Raw genomic sequence first — 21,258 nt, 5'->3', positions numbered from 1 at the left:
AAGAAAATAGTTCCTTAAAGATGGGAATGGAGCAGATGGAAGCTAATGACTTTAGGAAAAAATCAAGACATTATAAAGCAAAATTAAAGGACAATGTGAAATATCTCTACAACTGATCTGGCAAATGGATCCAGGGGAGACAATTTAAAAAATTATGGGACTACCTGAAAGCCACGATCAAAAACAGCACTTAGACATCATCTTTCATGAAATTATCAAGGAAAACTGCCCTGGTATTCTAGAACCAGAGGGTAAAATGGAAATAATTTACTGATCACCTCCTGAAAGAGATCCCAAAAGAAAAATTCCTAGGAGTATGGTAGCCAAATTCCTGAGTTCCCAGGTCAAGGAGAAAATATTGCAAGCAGCCAGAAAGAGACAATTCAAGTATTGTGGAAATACAGTCAAGATAATACAAGATATAGTAGCTTGTACATTAAGGGATTGAAGGGCTTGGAATATGATATTCTAGAAGTCAAAGGAACTAGGATTAAAACCAAGAATCACCTACCCAGCAAAACTGAGAATAATACTTCAGGGGAAAAAATGGTCATTCAATGAAATAGAGTACTTACAAGCATTCTTGATGAAAAGACCAGAGCTGAAAAGAAAATTTGACTTTCAAACACAACACTCAAGAGAAGCATGAGAAGGTAAACAGGAAAGAGAAATCATAAGGGACTTACTAAAGTTGAACTGTTTATATTCCTACATGGAAAGATAATATTTGTAATTCTTGAAACTTTTCTCAGTATTTGGGTAGCTTCTCAGTAGGGATAGTTGGGGAGGGAGGAAGGGAGAGAAGTTGGAACTCAAAAGCTTTAAAAACAAATTTGGAACTCAAAATCTTGTGGAAATGAATGTCAAAAACTAAAAATAAATTTTAAAAATCTTATTCATCTTAGGACTACTTACAAGTGAAAAGCAACTTAATTTAGTTATTTTTGTTACTATGTAAATGAAATATAGAAGAGACCAAGACATATGAGTAGTAGTAATGACAGACATTTAGTGCTTTAAGACTTAAAGAACATTTTCCCCTTACTTGACCAGTTACCTCCAAGTTTAGATGTTCAGAAGATCTTAGATGTATCCAGAGTAACAAATTTCAAAATTAAATTTTTAGGAAAATGGCAGTAAGATAAAAGTGAAGAAAAATATGGAATAATACAGTCCTAATTACTTAGATGGATATATTTTTGATGATGGGGATAGGGGGATGCCCTTCATGGTAAATTAAAGAAAAAAGGGCAGGTCATTTTCTATAAGAAATTTAGCACGTATTGTAGAATGTCTTCACTATGCTGTTATTGCTAGTATAAACTCTTTGCAGTTTTCTCAACTATCAGTCAGTATCTGCTTCCCTGATCATTTCTTTCAAAAATAGAGGGAGGGGCTTTTGGAGAATGATGAGTTCAGTTTTGGACATGTTTAGTTTACAAAGTCTAGAATACACCTAGTACAAGAAGTCCAGTAGGCAATTGGAGATGTAAGACTGGAGGTCACGAGAAAGGCAAGACCTGGGAATCATCTGAGACGACATTTGAATCTATAGGGATTGATGGGAATCCATCAAGGGACAAGGGGAGGAGAATCTGGAGAGAGCAACCTCATGAGAAAACGTAGACTGAAGAGAGTATTATGGCGGAAAGAGTGATTGTCAAATGATGCAGAGAGGTGAAGAAGAATGAGGGATTGACAAAAGGCTATTTATTAGTATTGGTAATTAAGAGATTGTAATTCTGGAAAAATTTGTTTCAGTTGAGTGATGAAATTGGAAGCTGTACTGTGCTGAGTGAGAAGAAGGGAAGTGTATTTGCTTCTCTAAGAATTTAGCCACAGAAGTGGTGGAGGAATAGCTAATGAGTATGAATGCTTCAGTTGAGTTTTTTTTAAGGATGGGAGAGACTTGGGAATGTTTGTATATGCTAGGGAACTTGCAGTAGACATGGAGAGATTAAAAATGAGAGTGGAAGTAAAAGGAGGGTGGTCTGCTAGGCAGGATGGAATAGATTCACTTGTTCATGTACAAGGTTGTGTGTTGACTGGGAGAACATAACCACCTTTTGATGAGACAAGGATGAAGGAAGAGATGAGGGAGGGTTTGTGGTGAACAGTGTAAGAGGAAGAGGGGATAAGAGGGACTTCTTATTTATATGCCTGAAAACATGAGGCAAGTTTCTTAGCAGAGAAGGGAAACCATGGGAAATTTGAGGAGCGATAAAAAGTTTGGAAAAGCCATTGTGGAGAGTGGGCTAGTGACTCAATTGGGGAAGTGTAAAAGGATTGCCTTGCCTTAGTAGTGAACTCAGCATGATTTCATGATTTTTTTTTTTTTGAGAAAGCAAAGACCATTTTGGACTGTGGAGATTTGGGAAGAGTTCATGAAAGAGGTGAATTTTGGTCCAGCCACAAAAAGGGGAATAGCATGTATCTGAGAGACAAGAACAAAGAAGAGATAAAGACCTATGTATTGAGGGTTAGTTTAAATGTTAAACTAATGGCAAGGAAGGACAAACACAATGCTGTGAGTAGACACAACTGATTGAATGGGGACCTAGCTAGCTGGGTAACTCAGCCCCTCCTCTCCTGTCTGCCTCCCCCTCTCCTTCCTTCTCCTCACCAAAGGAAGGTAAATTTGGTTGGCCAAAAGATGCCCAGTTGACTTGAGTTTTACTGACTAGTTTCCTTTACTTTGTACTTTGCTGTACTGTACTTTACTTTCCCAAAACCTTAAACCTACTGTGCTCTGAAGCTGGGACGTCAATGGGCCCCTGCCTAAGGGCCCCTCTGAACCCTCCTAACTTTAGTGATTATCAATGGTAACTCTTGCTGTTTCCCTCCCAGCCTGATGTCTTTCTTTTTCTTGGCCTCATTAAAGGGGCCATGCCCTGGCTACTTCTTAAACAAGCTTATTCAATTAGTGGGCATTACCTCACTCTAAGTGAGTTCCTGCAAAGACCTTGGCCTAAAAGGGCCCAAGGTCTCCCAGTGCATCCTAGGTCTTCTCCAGTCATTCTGGTGAATATCTGGTCACTGGATCCAGATAGCTCTGGAGGAGAAGTGAGGCTGGTGACCTGCACAGCCCTCCTCCACTCAAAACAAAGTCAAGTGCAAGTCATGTCATCATTTCTCTGATGGCATGGTCTTCTTCAACAATGAAGGACAAACACAAATGTCAAAACTGTTGTCATACCCTACTGATGGAATAGTGTTATCATTGCGTTGCAAGATACTAATTATATGATTGCCTACTGTTCACTGTTATTGAATTGCATTTTATTCTTAAATCCTCAGAAGGTCCCTCAGAATGGGTTAATCTAGTTGTATTATCCCAACTGAGGCCAAATTAGTCTTGGGACTTCAGAGTTGCGCTATTGTTGTTACCTCTGTGACTGAATGAAAGAAAAGCAAAGAATTAAATCTAAAACTGGGCCTCAGGCTCCACACCCTTACTTAGTGTCGATATTGTGCCTACTACTGTTAGTTGCTCACCAGGAGGTGCCTCTATACACTTTTAAAAATGGTGATAATCATAATTTTAGGCCTATAAGACCTCAGGTAAAATATATCTATAAATATAAAGTATACCTGTAAATTCATTTCAGGTAAAATATACATAGAGTAATTTTTATGTCTGTGATTCAGTTTAAATGAAAATCAATGTATTGTGTATTTTAGAAATCTAAGCATTGCTTTCAAAACTCAAGAGAATTACTAACTTTCTCTTTATTTTTATTTCTCTCAGGGTATTTTATTTCATTTCAGTAGTTTTTCTGTTGAAAAATTTAGGTTTCTCGTTACGAGCTCTGAAAGCATGTTGTTTACTTTCATAATGGGATTTTACCAGTTTTTTCTATAGTTTATAATAGCTGGGTAGCTGTCTTATAGCACTTTATTTTGTAAGGTGCTGTACTTAGGTTAGCTCACTTTATCTTCACAAACCTAAGTGGTCTAGGCATTATTATTATTCCCTTTTTATTCATGAAGAAATTGATGATCAAGAGATTAAGTGATTTGCCCTAGGTCACACAGCTAAGTGTCTTCTTTACTATAAGTTCCATTCCCTTTCACACTAGCTACTGTTAAACTGTGAACAAAATTCATGTAAAATATTTGGAGGAGGATTAAATGATCATACTTAAAACTCACTGGAGAAAGAGTTTTGAAGGTCAGTTGTTTTCTCAGCCCTGCCCTTTTCCCCAGTGTAGTGTTGGTATGTGAACATTCTTTGAGACACTTTTGTTGCAGAAGCTAGGGGAATTAAAAATAAGAAACCACAAGTTTTTCTACTCTTACCTTAGACCTGGGCAGTAAAGGGTTGAGGTAAGAAGACCTTAGAAACAGATACTTTTGATATATAGGCTCATAGGATTTAGACTTGGATGGAGATCACCAAGACCTATGGTGATATGAAAAGATTTTCCCAAGGTAACACAGCTAGTAAATAAATAAAGAATTTGAATCTCTAGCCTTTTGCTCCAGATTTTGTGATCTTTGTGATGTTTCATTGTATAATTACACCATTATGTGACAAAGTAACCTCCAGAATTTCACTGTTATAGCTATAAAGGAATAGTTATGGTTATGAAGGAAAGAACAAATTTGAGATGCATTGTTAAACCGGCATGTAGAGAATTTTAAAAATCCTGCTGATGCTTTTGTTCTCATCCTTAAGTATAATACCTAAAATGGGTAGTATTTCTAGAAGTGACACAAGTGATGTTTTTAGTTCAGTACCTTGTAGATAACAGATGTGCAATAAAGGTTTGTTGATTTGTGATACTCTGGGTTCCTGTAGTGAACCCACAGTGTAAGAATCCTCTTATTCTATGAAAATGAGCCTATAATTTTTAGTGTAAATCAGTGAAAAATAATGATTATTATCATGAATTATATTTTATGGAAGAAGTTACAGGAATTTTATTTCAAATTTTGAAGAATATTGGTATTTGTAATACTAAAATTCTTTAATGTGTTATTTTGGTGCCTCCTTGTGGAGATTTATATTATTGATAATAATACAAATGAATCATAGAAATTCAGGATTATATTACTTTGAAAATAATGCTTTGCAAAAAGGTGACTTATAAAAAAATATTATTAGGTACTTTAGAAGGTTCAGCTTTAGTTTTATGCCTAATTACTTAAATTAGGCTCTTCTAGATTAGCTAATATGGCAGAATTATTTTTATAGTCCATAATCATCATTATTACATTAGTAAATTTATAAACAACATATTTAAGTATACATATTAGACAATTTGCCTCTTGAAATTTGTGTGTATTTTCATCTAAAATATTTTAAGTAAATACAGTAAAATATGCAAAAAGTTTTTTGTTTTTTTTTTTTACTGTTTTTCATTCCTTTTGGCTTTGTTGTTATGATATGAAAGCAACCATATCTTTATTCAGTCCTCAATTTTACTGTTAATAACAGTATTTGGTTTATGTAAGATTTACTGTAATCTCCCCACACATTGTTAGCAGTTTAGGTTGGTAATAATTGAGAACCTAATGAATATGGTGTATGTTAGGGAAGTTTTAAAATAACAGTTTTGTAATCAGCACAAGAGTATGAAAGTTAAACTTTTTCCATTTTTCTCAGGAACAGAGAAATCCCTTATAGCTTCAATTTTAGAATCTCACTCCTTTTCCATCTTCCTGTCTTATTCTCATAGGATCATAGATTTAGATCTGGAAAGGACCTTAGAGGTCATTGAGTCCAACCCCATCATTTTACAGATGAGGAAACTGAGGTCCAGAGAGGGGAAATGACTTGCCGAAGGTCACACAGGTAGTAAGTAGCAGAACTGGGGTTCAAACCAAAGTCCTCTAACTTCCAAATCCAGTGCTCTGTCACCTCTGCCATGTGTTTCTGATTTCATTCCATTGTCTTTACTTTTTCTTCATAAACCATCCTAATCTACTTAAAGGCCTTCTGTGACTTGTAGAGCTCAGGCATAAAAATGTAGATTTTGAGCCATCTCTAAGATAACACATGAGGGGCAACAGATAGCAGTGAATTCAAAATAGCCCAAAGAGCCATGCTTGATGGGTAGAAAGAAAAGTATCACTTCCAGTAAGTTGATGAGTAAGACAATAGTGAGGAATTCTGATATTGGATTTTATGTTTTTGTGGTGTAGCAGGATGGTAAGGTGTAACGTATGACGTATACCAAGCTGATGGTGGAACATTAATTGGGAAAAAGTGAATTAGATGGAGAGATTTGGGGAGCCCATCATAGTGTTAGCAAATAAAACTTTGATAGTAATTGAGATTCTCTTAGGAAGGAATCAAAGTCTTGAGAAAAGTAGGTAGCCCAAATAGCTCTGATGGGAGAATACTCACAAAAAAAACAGCAGAAACAGAAAGCAAATTAGACATTTGGAAACAAAAAGGAGGAAAGAAAGCAGCTGTTGGATCAAGACTTTAAGGGGAAGGTGGGAAAAGGTGGCAGAGGTTAGGGTCAGTACTCAAGGGTTAGTATTCTGGAATTTAAGAGTTCATGGTGATAGGACAGAAGGAAATAAATAAATGATTGAGAGTAGGGAATGTGCTAGTACTTAGAGGTTTCAGTTTTTTTGAAAGATGAAACCAGATGTTAGTTATTAAGAAATACATATTTTTGGGTAAGGAGTTTGAAGCTTAATGGAAAGCTTGATAGTATTAAGATTTTGAGAGCATGTTAGGAAGCAAGAATCATAGCAAGGCATAGGCAGTAAGGATTCAATGTTGTGAATTTTATAGGGATGGAATCAGGGCAATGTCTACTCTTTCTGCAAAGGCATTCTTGTATATACACAAAAGCAGTGATGATTCTAGAGGTTACTAAGGACTGGAAGTGATTGTAGAGGGATGATGATTCCTTACATGTTTCTGCCAGTCTAAAGAGAGAATTAGAGAGAGTACTCATTAGATTTCTGTTCTGAAATATCTCCAAAATTGAAGCCAGGTGTTGCAGATCACCTTATAGTTTGTTCTTTTTCTTTATGTCCCTTTTAGAACTCTCAAGGTTAGTCAGTTATTTTCCTCACAATTTCATTAGGAAATTTGCCAAAGGCATCCTTTCGAGGCAGCTGTCTCTGGACCCTTGGAGGCTATCAGTAATGTGTTTCTAGTCCATGAGGTATTCAGCAAAAAGTGTTGGGTTAAGCTAGGTCCTTGGTGCTTAAAGAAAAAAAAAATTCTCCTTTACTACATACACATATATCCTTTGTTAATAGTAAAATGCATCATCAACATTTTAAGGCTCTTCATATTTTAGTTTTTGGTTTTTTTTGCCATTCTTCCTTTTCCAAAATAATTCTATTATTGGCTGTAGATATAATGTATAGGTATTAATGACAGAAAGGAGGATCAACCCTTAGGTTCATTTTATTTTACCCAGTTGTACATCTTAGAAATAACAGATGTTTGGAGGTTTTTCATAGATAAGGAAAAGTCTTTTGTTAGGGAACTTTTAAATTTTTGGCCATTTTCATCATTTAAATTTTAACAAGCAGAATGAACCTTAATTGTGGTCTTTTTGGTTATAAGATGCTCTTGTGCTATGTGCATGTTAATTTATCCATTATGTAAAGTCGATGGAAATATTAAATGTGTGTGTCACTGAAATCAATATTGTGATGTGTTAAATTATTAGAAATAAGAAATTCATTTGTCCTTTTCTTCATACTTCACTTGATATAGGCAACTGTTACAACATATGTACATATAATATATTAGACTAACTGCTTCTCTTGTTTCCCTAAACTTCTTTCAGCCACCCACACAGAATATGTCTATGGGTCCAGGAGGGATGAATCAGAGTGGCCCTCCCCCACCTCCACGTTCTCACAACATGTCTTCAGATGGAATGGTAGGTGGGGGTCCTCCTGCACCACACATGCAGAACCAGATGAACGGCCAGATGCCTGGTAAGTTTTTCTCTTCTAAGACATTAACACCAGAGTTGCTTAGCAACTGAAACGACATGGGGGCTCCAGGGATACTAGATTGTTGATGACAAAACTGCTTTGAATGCCCCCGAGTACAAGCTCTCTTAGAGTTTGTTAGCTACAGAGCTACGTGACCTGTATTCAGTGTTTATCAGCCTGCCCTTGGGCTTTGATGTAGCTGACACACAGCATTCCTCTGATGAACAGAACTGGCTAAATTTAGTCTGTCTGAAACCATGCAATATAGCTGGCTTTAAAACCTTTTTTGGGGGGAAAAACATTGGCCCATGGTTTATCTGTTCATGAATAGATCTTATAAAAGTATGCATTTTATAATGGCTTACTTTAAATTTATATTAAAAATAGCAGCATGGTAGAAGAAACATAGAATAAAGAAGTAAAATAGTCTAAATTTGCCACTAACTTTACTTTATTGATGCTATTAGCAATATTTGAGTTTAAATTTTCATTGAGACATCATGCTTGCATCTTAAGGTATGAATCTCAGTGCTGATTTTTATTAAAGAATGACATTAAAAAAATACTTGAAAAGTAAAACATCAAAAAACATTGAAAAATAAGATGAGAAAAAGTTTTTATATAATGAACCAAAGCTCCCCAGTGTCTTTATTCCCTTGTTGTAAGTGCGGCTCCTTTAGAAGTTTTCTTAACTCTCAAGTCATTGGATGCTATTTACTTACTCCTAAATTGCTTTGAGGTATATTTTTAAAGTTAGCGATCTTCAACTTTTTGGTTTTTGAGTCTCTTCTGTGGCAAATTAGGTCGGTGGGTCCCAGTACTAGAGGAGAAAGTGAAAGCAGGAGGGATCACATTATATTCTACCCAATATTCTTTAACCAACCTAAGTCACATTTCAGTTAAAAATGATATTTAGAGTCAAGACAGCCTGATAAGCTAAGAAGCAGCACTTTAGAGGCATACTGCTTGAGCAGGTAAGCTTGAACTTACCTGCCCACTCATTGACCCAGGCCTAGATGGTCCTGACAGATTCTTTTGTCCAGATTCCAGATTGATTAAGATACTGAGGCTTGGATAGTTGACTAGTTCCAGGTGGCACAACAAATCCATTTTGCCTCACTCTTGTTCTAGTGCTTTTTCCACTACATAGTGCCATTTTCTATACTTGTTTTTAGAGGGGAAACAGTGCAAATGAATCTTTCACTGTGTCTCTTCATCTTACTTGAAGCTTATCATCAACCAAAAAATTGAAACGTACCACTTTGCAAGTTAGGGTACTTTGTATTGTGGCATTTTTGTCTAGGTTTTGGTTTAGAATTTTGGAGTAAGCTCTGCTGTGTCCTGAAACTAGACATTTGCTTATGGGCCTTGAGAATGATAATCCTTTTTCCTCCTTTCCATATGCCAAAGCTACTGTTGACATGGTATTTGATGAAATCTGTTGTTAGGCCATTTGGAATAGTTAAGGAAGTTAGAATCTTTCCAAAAGTTGCCAACATTCACCAAATAGTCCTCAGATGGCATAAAAAGGGGAAAAAATTAAAAACAAGTAATGTTCAAACACATCTAGTGTATGGTCAGCTTAGATAAATGGTGAATCTGGTGCAGTTGTTAACCTGCTTTTGACTTTTAAGTTCTACCTTGTTAAAGGTAGAAAATTGTCTTTTAGGAATAAACTTTACATTAAGTCCACATTCCTAGTTTCCAATTTGAGCTTCTGTTTTAAAACTGTATTTCACAGTAGTATATAATGAAAACTCTAAAGACCTTTTTGGAGGGACCATCTATTTACTGGAGCTATTTATTTTTCTTCAAAGGGCCAAACCATATTCCTATGCAGGGACCTGGACCCAATCAGCTCAATATGACAAACAGTTCTATGAACATGCCTTCAAGTAATCATGGTTCCATGGGAGGTTACAACCATTCGGTGCCATCCTCACAAAGTATGCCTGTACAGAATCAGATGACAATGAGTCAAGGACAGCCTATGGGAAACTATGGCCCTAGACCAAATATGAACATGCAACCAAACCAAGGTAAGTATACTTTGTTGTTATTTTCTTTAGGTCAAAAAGAGCTGCTGCTTAATTCTTTTAGAACTTAAATTTCATTTTATTTTTCCATCTGATACAAAAATGAATAAATGATTGAAATAAGTGGCAACAGTGCTATTATAAACAAAAATAGTTGAATTTGAGATTGACTTTTGTAGTATTTTATTTTATCCTTTGAAATTGTACTTGTTTTCTTATATTTGCTTTTTGCTTATAGATAATATTAGCTGACAGTTCATCTGGGACCCTCTAATTTTTAATTAATTATTTTTGAAAACTAGACAGCACAATATAGTTACTTTCCAGGTGATCATAGAGAAGAAATTGAGATAATTATTTTCTTAAAAGTTTTTTATTTTTCATTATTTTGGTGATTGGAACCATTTTAAAATGCCTTTTTATCATTTTTTTAAAAAAAATCCTTGTTGATTAGCTTCTGATTCATCTGAATATTTTCTGGTGCTGTCTTTCTATGTTACAGTAATAAAAATAATTTGCATTTTATTTCAAATATGTAACAGAGCTGTTATATTCTTGGATCTTTTTAGAGGTGCTAGTGTGATGTGATTAAAATTAACTATCAACTTCTGGGAATGAAGTTACCTTATTTCTTTTTAACTATTCATGGGAATAATATCTGTAAACCAGCAAGTGGCGCTCTGTCCTGCTAATTGTCTCCTTCCACATTTGGCGTATCGCGCATTCTGAAGATACCTTCATTAGGGAAAAGGATAGAAAATAAGAACATAATGTACAGTTCAATTTATTTTTCATATTTAATGTTTTCAAATTTTTGTTTTTTTAAAATGAGTTACAAAAATATACCAACACTTACGAAATTTGTAAGTTTATTTAACATTACAGTCAAATGATTTAGTCTCATCATTAAATTATTAGTGAGAATGATATATTTTTTTTATTAAAAATGCTAAAAAGAAAGGAAAATCACTCAAAATGTAGCTTTACAAAACTGGCACTTATTCCACATTTTTTCTAAATTTATCTAGTGCCCATGATGGAATGTTTTCTTTTTCTTATTAGGTCATTTAAAGGTTCAAAGAAACAGCAAGATCCAGTCAGTGCTAGATCAGAAGGGAGTTGAGCCAGCTCAGATGTTTCTACACACAGTTTGCTTACCTGCAGTGAGAACAAGAAACTTGATAATGATTCTGACAACAACTGCAGTAATGATGGCACACTTCTTAGAAATCTATAGTTAAGAAAAGGTAGGGTGTGTGCACACAAGTGGTTGTTGTAGCATGGTTTGATATGACTCATCACAAAATCTTATAAACAAAAAATAATGCATGTAGTAGAAATGTGCATGTAGAAAATATTCAGTACTTTTTGAAAAAAGAAGTTGAGGCATTATAGCCACATGTTTCTTATACTTAGAGAACAGTGACTGCTCTTTTCACTGCTATATATCATACTTACGTATTTTTTCCTTCAGCTATTGCATTTAAATTATTTATTACCTTATGCTCTCAACTTCAGAAATTCCTCATTAGAAAATATATTCTGTGCAGTAAAGTGGCAACATGTAGGTCTGGTTAAGATGGTAAAAGGTTTTTGAAATGAAGATAGCACGTCATTGAGGAAATTTTGATTAAAATGTAGCAGTGCAGTGCTTTATGTCCTTGAATTCTGTGACAAGACAACTGGTCCTCTTACCATCTATCTATTCAGCAGCCATTTATTAGCTGTGTGTTCTGTTATACCTACTTTCTAGATATTTCAAATAAACTAAATAGCTAAAAAATAACCTAGAGAATTCAGTTGTAGAATGGACATATTTACTTTCTGTAGTCACAAGAATGCTTTATATGAAAGTGATAATTTGAGTCAGTGGATACTGCAAGATAGAAAGAACAAATTGTATACTATGATAATTTTCTGTGCTGTTTTTTGTGTTAGAGGACCTCTTCAAATTTTGACTTTACTACTTGGAAGTGCAGTAACCTTGGGGAGGTCACTAAACTTTTGTGTCCAATGAGGTTTCTTATTTTTAAAATAAGAGAAGTGGATAAGATGTTTTTTACGGTTCATTCTAGATTAAAGTTCTATGTTGTCCGTTTCTACAATAAGGTATCAACTAAAGGAATTTCTTTTACTGAAATAAGGTAAAGCTTTAGCCGTATTAAAATTTAACTGTTAGAAAAACTGTAGTTGCAGTATAGAAGCAACAAATGACAGTAGAATCCATTGTAAACATTACCCTGTCTTAAAAGAAATGCAAAGAATCCTAAACTGCTACCAGACAAAAATTCCTCATTTTTTAAAACTTTTCCTAATTGTCTTATAGAATTTAGACATGGAAAGATTTTTAGATATCATCTGTCCTCACACCTAATTTACAAATGAGGAAACTAAGGCCCAGATAGATCATGTGCTTTGTCTGTGTTCATACTGTAATTATGGTAGAACTGAGAGCAGAACTAGAGACTTTATAGAGTCTCTATTTTATATAGTTCAAAAACAGAATGTTGTAACTCACTTTTTCTGAAATTCCATGTTCCCTTGTGCTTATCATTATGTCAGTGGAAACAAGGAAAGGAAATAAGTGATTAGTGTATTTAAGTTAGTATTATTGCAAGGGCTAGGATTTATTAATTGAAGGAAAGGACTTTCTGCATACAATTAAGTAATGACAAATTAGTAATAATGAACTATAGAGAGTTTATAAAATTTTTTAAAAATAGTTTTAAATTATGATTTATACACAAATTGCTGTACAATCATTTTAATCAAGTAGAAAGCATAAAACCTGGACCATAAAAGCTACTACAAATGCAAAGTTTCCCTTCAGTAAATATCAAAAGTTTATTTAGGTCCAATTAGTGACATTGTAGAATATTGTATAAAACAATCTAAGTCAAGTTTTGTTGGCGGTGGCTAGCTTAATCTTAGGATATTTCACGTCCAAATATAAAGCAAGAAATCCTGAGTGATTTACTCTCATAAAGAAGCTCTGGTTTTGTAGAAGAATGCAGAAAAAAGCATTGAAATGACCTACTAGTAAGTGCTCTATTGTAAACCTAGTATGTATTATATAGACATTGCATAGATTATGCTAAAAATACTTGATTGTTTAACAGTACTAAGGGTCAGATTCTCCTTCAGCCCACAATAAATATCAGTGAAATCAAATGCGCAAATTCAAATGTGAAACTGCATTTAAAGCATTAATAAACTGTATACATAATGCACTAGATCATTGAGCGTTTAGGTTTTTCCATGCACTTTGATTTCATTTCCCAGCACTTACTTGCAAAATTAATCAACTATGAACTTAAAAGTAGTTTCATAGAGTTTCTCAGATAATTCTGTGATCTTTGGTCCCAGGATTCATAGAGGAGCTTGGCTGCCATATGCATAGCTGCTAACCAGGTGACTGACTGCTTTTTGTTAGAATTAGAGTCTTTGATAGTAATTTTTTTTTTTTTATTTAGCTTTTAACATTCATTTTCACAAAATTTTGGGTTACAAATTTTCTCCCCTTTTCTCCCCTCCCCCCCCAAACGCCAAGCATTCTAATTGCCCCTCTGACCAATCTGCTCTCTCTTCTATCATCCCTCTCTGCCCTTGTCTCTGTCTTCTCTTTTGTCCTGTAGAGCCAGATAGCTTTCTATACCCCTTTACCTGTATTTCTTATTTCCTAGTGGTAAGAACATTACAGTTGATCCTAACACTTTGAGTTCCAACTTCTTTAGCTCCCTCCCTCTCCACCCCTTCCCTTTGGAAGGCAAGCAATTCAATATAGGCCAAATCTGTGTAGTTTTGCAAATGACTTCCATAATAGTTGTGTTGTATAGGACTAACTATATTTCCCTCCATCCTATCCTGTCCCCCATTACTTCTATTCCCTTTTGATCCTATCCCTCCCCATGAGTGTTGACCTCAAATTGCACTCTCCTCCCCATGCCCTCGCTTCTATCATCCCCCCCCACTCTGCTTATCCCCTTATCCTCCACTTTCCTGTATTGTAAGATAGGTTTTCATACCAAAATGAGTAGGCATTTTATTCTTTCCTTTAGTGGAATGTGATGAGAGTAGACTTCATGTTTTTCTCTCACCTCCCCTCTTTATCCCTCCACTAATGAGTCTTTTGCTTGCCTCTTTTATGAGAGATAATTTGCCCCATTCAATTCTCCCTTTCTCTTCCCAATATCTTTCTCTCTCACTGCTTGATTTCATTTTTTTTTAAGATATGATCCCATCCTCTTCAATTCACTCTGTGCACTCTGTCTCTATGTGTGTGTGCGTGTGTGCATGTGTGTGTGTGTAATCCCACCCAGTACCCAGATACTGAAATGTTTCAAGAGTTACAAATATTGTCTTTCCATGTAGGAATGTAAACAGTTCAACTTTAGTAAGTCCCTTATGACTTCTCTTTGCTGTTCACCTTTTCATGGTTCTCTTCATTCTTGTGTTTGGAAGTCAAATTTTCTTTTCAGCTCTGGTCTTTTCATCAAGAATGCTTGAAAATCCTCTATTTCATTGAAAGACCAATTTTTCCCCTGAAGTATTATACTCAGTTTTGCTGGGTAGGTGATTCTTGGTTTTAGTCCTAGTTCCTTTGACTTCTGGAATATCCTATTCCATGCCCTTCGATCCCTTAATGTAGAAGCTGCTAGATCTTGTGTTATCCTGATTGTATTTCCACAATACTTGAATTGTTTCTTTCTAGCTGCTTGCAATATTTTCTCTTTCACCTGGGAGTTCTGGAATTTGGCCACAATGTTCCTAGGAGTTTCTCTTTTTGGATCTCTTTCATGCGGTGTTCTGTGGATTCCTTGAATATTTATTTTGCCCTCTGGTTCTAGAATCTCAGGGCAGTTTTCCTTGATAATTTCATGAAAGATGATGTCTAGGCTCTTCTTTTGATCATGGCTTTCAGGTAGTCCCATAATTTTTAAATTGTCTCTCCTGGATCTATTTTACAGGTCAGTTGTTTTTCCAATGAGATATTTCACATTATCTTCCATTTTTCCATTCCTCTGGCTTTGTTCTGTGATTTCTTGCTTTCTCATAAAGTCCTTAGCCTCCATCTGTGCCATTCTAATTTTGAAAGAACTATTTTCTTCAGTGAGCTTTTGAATCTCCTTTTCCATTTGGCTAATTCTGCTTTTGAAAGCATTCTTCTCCTCATTGGCTTTTTGAACCTCTTTTGCCAATTGAGTTAGGCTAGTTTTCAAGGTGTTATTTTCTTCAACATTTTTTTGGGTCTCCTTTAGCAGGGAGCTGATTTGCTCTTCATGCTTTGACTTCATGTCTCTCATTTCTCTTCTCAGCTTTTCCTCCACCTCTCTAACTTGATTTTCAAAATTCTTTTTGAGCTCTTCCATGGCCTGAGCCCATTGAGTGGGCTGAGACACAGAAGCCTTGATTTCTGTGTCTTTGCCTGATGGTAAGCATTGTTCTTCCTCATCAGAAAGGAAGGGAGGAAATGCCTGTTCACCAAGAAAGTAACCTTCTATAGTCTTATTTCTTTTCCCTTTTCTGGGCATTCTCCCAGCCAGTGACTTGACCTCTGAATATTTTCCTCACACCCACCTCACCTCCTGATCCTCCCAGCCAGTGTTTGGGGTCTGAGATTCAAATGCTGCTTCCAGCCTCAGGGCTTTTGGCGGGGGCAGGGCTGCTATTCAGTGTGAGATTAAATTCAGATGCTCAGGTAAGGGCAGGGCTGCCTCTCAGGCTCAGTTCCCTCAGGGAGTTTATGCACAGACCTTCAACAATGGATCCAGGCTCCTGCCTGCTTGGAGAGCCCTGGTCTGCTGCTGCCCCTCAGCTTCTGTCTCCCGAGGGGGCCCGAGCCATGGGGGCACCCCACTCCCCCCTCGACCCGCCAAAGGGACTCTCTCACCGACCCCCGTCACCTGTGGGTGGAGGTACTTGTGCGGCCGCTGGAGATCCCGTCCCTGAAGCCCGCTCGGATCTGTTCCTCTCGGTGCCGTGGCCACGGCAGGGCTGTACTCAGCTCCCAGTCCCGGCGCCCAGTCCGCAGCACGAAGGACCTTTTACGAGAGGTTTGCAGGTCTCTCCGGAACAGAAATCTCCCTCGCTCCAATGTTCTGTGGCCTCTGGGTGCAGAATTCGCCGTGAGTTACTTCTTTGTAGTTGTTCTATGGGTTGTGGGTTCGGAGCTATGTGTATGTGCGTCTTTCTACTACGCCATCTTGGCCGAACGAGTCTTTGATAGTAATGAACTTCATCTGGGTCACATCCTGAGCTCCTGGCTCCTCGTACTAGAGAAACATAGAGAAACCTTGGCTTCATGTGTTGCCTTATCCAGGAGCATACCCTCAGTTAATATCTCAACATTTGAAATTTGAGCAATTTTGATTTCAAAATGGCTGTCTCTATTCACAAGCAGGTGCCTCTGATTATTAGATAGATAACAGATCATCAGTTCAGATTTTTTTGATGTTCCTAGTGTTGCCTATAAAGGAACTCTGTTCATAAACACTTTGAATTGCTTGTCATAAAACTTCATTTCTCTTTAAGACATAAACGTGCTCTCTGCCCACTGTTGCGTGGGGTCCATAGAGCACATCCGAGGCAAGGTACTTTTCTTGCTGCAAGTTTATCATGGTACTTAACAGTAGAAGACGTCAAACTTGATGTCACACTGCATACATCTTGGAACACTCCTTGTCTGGGTCCTCCTGCTGTTTGTCGAGGCCAAAATAGGTGCCAAATGCCCAGTGCTTGGGGACCATGTGTACCCTTCTGGACAAGTACACCATCTTCTTGCCATCTCAGCAAAGGGCCCTTTGGCCCAGAGTCCACCCCAGCCCATAGTTTTCAAACTTTAGCTACCATCTCATCCCACCATAGTCAGCAATACAGCTTCCCTATTGACATGTTCCTAAAAATCTTTTGAAGTTGATAGAAATGAATTTTCAACCTCAGGTGATCTGTGGACTTATGTAGGAAAAGAATTAATCTTAATGTTTCAGTTTCTTTTCTCATTCTGTATGTTTTATGCATTTACAAATATGTACCTGAGCTGAGGTCCCTAGACTTTACCAGGCTGCCTGAAGGGCCTATAGTACCAACAAGGTGAAGAACCCTGATCTGTGGAACCCTCTCCATTTTGCACATAAGGAAACAAAGACTCAAAGAGGTTAAGTAAGTTGTCCAGTAGGTAGCTATAGAGTCAAAAGGACATTCTTGGAGGGGCAGCAGTATAGTTTAGTGAAAAGAGCATCAGATAGAGAGGTGAGGTAGGAAACCTCGGTCCAGTGACATACTCTAATGCTTAACTGACTGTGTGATTGTGGGCAAGTTACTTAATTTCTGTGAACCTAATAATACTTCTAATACTACCTACCTCATAGGGTTACGTTGAAGACAACAATTTGTGAACTTTAAAGTGCTATACAAGTGAATAAAATGAAATTCTTTCCACTAAAGGAAAAAAAAGTAGTATTTCAAGATGAAAATTATTTAAGAAAAATCATCATAGGAAATTATCTCTATAGATTCTGTTATCAGGCCACTAAATGCTACTTCACTTTGTATTTCCATATTTACATTTGTTTCATCATTAGCTGATAGTGGTTGAACTTTGTTAGCATGTTGTGCTGAACTGAAATTGTTGTGCTATAGAAGCTTTTGGTTTTAGTTCTAGGGTATTTTGTTAAGAATAGCAGAGATTAGAATCATAGCAGCATAAATCTCTACGAAGAGACTACTTAAGGGATAAGAAGTATTTCATTTTTAGATGGTTTTGAACTCCTAACACAGTGTTGCTTTTTAAATATGGCTGTTAGCCCAACATAGCTAATTATATTGCATTTGTGATCAAACTTTTGTCCATTGATTATCACTTGGATCATTACCAGGCTGAGTCTGGATTCAAAACAGTTGATGTACTTGGTAAGATAGGAAAGGTTACTAGGAAAGGAAAAGTGATACTAAAGGATGCCCTAGAAAGTCATTAAAAAAAACCCCCACATCTTTTTACCAAATATAAGTACATTGACCAGAAGATACCTTAGCTTTGATGAAACTGAAAAGTGAAATGATAGAAAAGAGATTCTCAGGAGATGATGGTAAGAATTGTACCAGATGGCAATAATAGGTTTTCCTTTTCCCAGAACAGAAAAAAATTGTTTTTTGTTTTTTTTTTAAATTTCAGGTAGATGGTGATATTACTAGTAGGACTCCCTTGTGTTTTGCTTTTGTTTTTTGTTTGTTGTTATTACTGTTTTTTAAAGTAAAAAAATCTAGTTGCTTTTAGTTTCCTACACAAATTGAAAAGAAAATAAAACAAACAAGATTTTCAAATGTGTCTGGAAGTTTCCTATAGTCACACTTCTTCCAAAAGATAGAATGTTGAGTATGATCAGGAAAATATTGGAAGAGTCCTTTTAAAAATGGAGGCATTTATGATTGAAAGACCTTTATAATATTTGTTTTAAAATGTATTGATGTTTTAGTTGTTGCAGATATACTTCACTAAACAAAAATGACTTTTAATCAAATGATACATTTAAGGAATTCATAGATTCTAAGATTTAGGAACTGAGAATTTAAGATAATATAGTCTAATATCTTTATTTTACAGATGAGGAAATGGAGGATAGCATTCCCAAACTCAATTAAAAGAAATAGAGCCAGAATTTAAATCAGGTCCTCAAATTTCAAAGCCTCTGCCTACTATATACCAAGTAGCATTTGTTTCCTATGCCATTCTTAATATTTTCATTAACTAAGTCATATTTCCTCTAAGGAAATTCTTCTGCCTCTCCACCTTCTCCCTTCTATCAATTACATATATTATTTAGTGGTTCTAACCCACTATACATGTGGTCGTGGGCAGATAGTTGCTTAGAAATATTTATGATTGCTCTACGTGTGGCTAATTATTACTAATACAATTCTGTCTAATTTGGATTTTCTCATTGTAAGGAGTAAAAATTTTCAGTCTTCCTACTCCTCTGCATGTCCCTTTTCTCCTCCCCCAACCATCATTTTGCCTCATGTTTTACTGAGATCAAGGACATAAGCTTTTTTCTTTTCTACCTCAGTGCTGTATTTTTTTGCCTTTTTGACTTATTTGACTCCAACTCCTTTCTCTTGGATCTTTAATTTCTTACTCATCCATTTAATCATCTGAATCTGAGTTTTACTTCTACTTCTCTGCTGAAACAACTTTGCCAAATAGAGTGCCAGATACATAGTGACTCTTTTGTGGGTCTATATTCTCTGTAACATTTAAAACACTTGACTAAGACTTTCTTGAAAACCTTTTCCTCCTTTAATTTCTCTGACTTCTAGTTGTTTCTCTTTTCCTTTATTTCTAACTGCTTTTCGTTTTCCCATTGGTTTTTATTTCTCAGTGTGATCATTCCTTAAGGTTTTCTCCTCTGATCACTGAGCTCTAATACTTTCTCTTCCTCCCCTCCCCTTTCCTCTCCTACCACTCTTCATCCTCTTTCATCTCTCATCTTCTCTTTTCCCTCTTCTCCCTCTTTCTCTCCCTTTTTTTCCCCCTCTCCCTTCCCAAAGAAAACCATCAGATTCTGTGCTTTCAGTTAGTTTTCACCTCAGTATTAATGACAGTCATGTTTAGGTAAAAAGTAAAGACTGCTGACATAAACTTTAACCCACCCATTCATTTTTCAAAAACTACATTTTTGTTGGTATATTTTTCCATCACCTACATTTACTATTGTTTCCTTCCCATAACTCTCCTCCAGTAGATCTATCCCTTATAATAAAGAGTAAGCTAGGGGAAAGTTTTCCATTTCCATCAAGGAAAGGTCTCATAAATGGTACAAAAAATTCCTAGCAGTACCCCATTGGTATCGGAAGAACTGATAATAAAGTAGCTACCCCATTGATTGAGGAATGGCTGAGTAAATTGGTTTAAGGATGTAGTGGAGTATTATAGTACTTCAAGAAATGAGGAATTCAGGAGGTGGAGCCAGGATGGTGGAATAAAGGCAGGGACTGTCCTGAGCTCTCACCCGAACACCTCAAATACCTTTAAATAATGGCTCTAAATAAATTCTGGAGTGGCAGAATTCACAAAAAAGATGGAGTGAAACAATTTTCTTATAGGGTTGATAGGAAAGATCTGTTTCACAAGGATGAGAGAGGAGCCTAGTTCATTGCAGACTTTGCTAGCGTAGACCAGGCCTCAGCAGACCAGGAACTGGCCTCAGGGCGACTGAATCAGTGGCAGCAGTGACAGTTTTCAGATCTTTCATCCCACAGACGGTAAGGGAATTGGACAATGCGTCAAAAGGATATTTACAGGGGCCCTTTGATGGCACCAAGGACAGGACTCTCTTTCATTGCCTAAACATTGATCTGGGTCACAGTCCAGGGTCTTAGTCCCAGTGCAAGGAGAAGCACTGGCACAGGAGAACTTGTGGTTGCAGGAGATCAAGGACCCTGATCAAAGTTCCTGGTCAAAGTTCCAGGGTTGAAAAGAGAACTTGTGGTCTGTCACAAACCAGTGCATAGTACAAGAGAGTAGTAAAACTTCACCTCTCCCTAGATTGTGCTATCTTGGAAGAGTTAAAAACATACAGGTTCCCAGAATTGCCTCTGAAAACGGCTGCACAATAAACCTGAAGCTTGGAATAGTGCCCCCTCCATTTTGGAAGCAGAGTCCCACTTTAGCAGAGAGTTAAAAGTCAAGAAATAGGCTGGAAAATGAGCAAACAACAGAAAAAAATTTGACCACAGAAAGTTCTAGGGTGACAAGAAAGATCAAAATACACATTCAGAAGAAGACAACAAAGTCAGAATTCCTGTATCCAAAGCATTGAACTAAAATATGACTTGGTCTCAGGCTATGGAAGATCTCAAAGAGGATTTTAAAAATGATATAAGAGAGGTAGAGGAAAAATTGGGAAGAGAAATGAGCATTGCCAGAAAATCATGAAAAAAGAGTCAGTAGCTTGGTAAAGGAGGCACAAAGTATACTGAAGAAAATAACACCTTAAAAGAAAGAATAGGTCAAATAGTAAAAGAGGCACAAAAAGCCAACAAACAGAACGCCTTGAAAAACAGAACTGGATAAATGGAAAAAAGATATACAAAAATTTCATTGAAGAGAAGACTACACTAAGCATCCCAGCATACACAGCGGGGCCTGCTGTCACAGGTTCTTAGATCTGCATTCAAAAAAACAAAGGCAGCTTTTGAGGGGTTGACAACCACTTTAATCAAGCACATGTAGCATTCACCTAGTTCAGGGGAATCAACACCCTGAACTTCAAAGAAAATACAGAGAAATTAAAGATCAACATACATG

The 21,258-nt window shown here is 36.5% G+C and overlaps 1 protein-coding gene and 1 pseudogene across 6 annotated transcripts in view; one reads left to right on the top strand and one right to left on the bottom strand.

The window, feature by feature from the left end:
* The window catches only part of SS18 (SS18 subunit of BAF chromatin remodeling complex), a 98,764-nt gene that overhangs the window by 37,838 nt on the left and 39,668 nt on the right, over positions 1-21,258 (top strand). For all 6 annotated transcript variants that reach the window (XM_072604443.1, XM_072604442.1, XM_072604444.1 and 3 more), the window contains 2 exons: positions 7,767-7,920; positions 9,738-9,959. In XM_072604443.1, the coding sequence (XP_072460544.1) occupies positions 7,767-7,920; positions 9,738-9,959 (376 nt within the window). The remainder of the gene's footprint in view (positions 1-7,766; positions 7,921-9,737; positions 9,960-21,258) is intronic.
* On the bottom strand, positions 16,127-16,702 carry LOC140498737 (zinc finger FYVE domain-containing protein 21 pseudogene; annotated as a pseudogene).

Source organism: Notamacropus eugenii, chromosome 4 (assembly GCF_028372415.1).
Source record: "Notamacropus eugenii isolate mMacEug1 chromosome 4, mMacEug1.pri_v2, whole genome shotgun sequence".
NCBI lineage: Eukaryota > Metazoa > Chordata > Mammalia > Diprotodontia > Macropodidae > Notamacropus > Notamacropus eugenii.
Note: the sequence above shows the minus strand (reverse complement) of the source record. Positions and strands in the feature narration are given on the sequence as shown.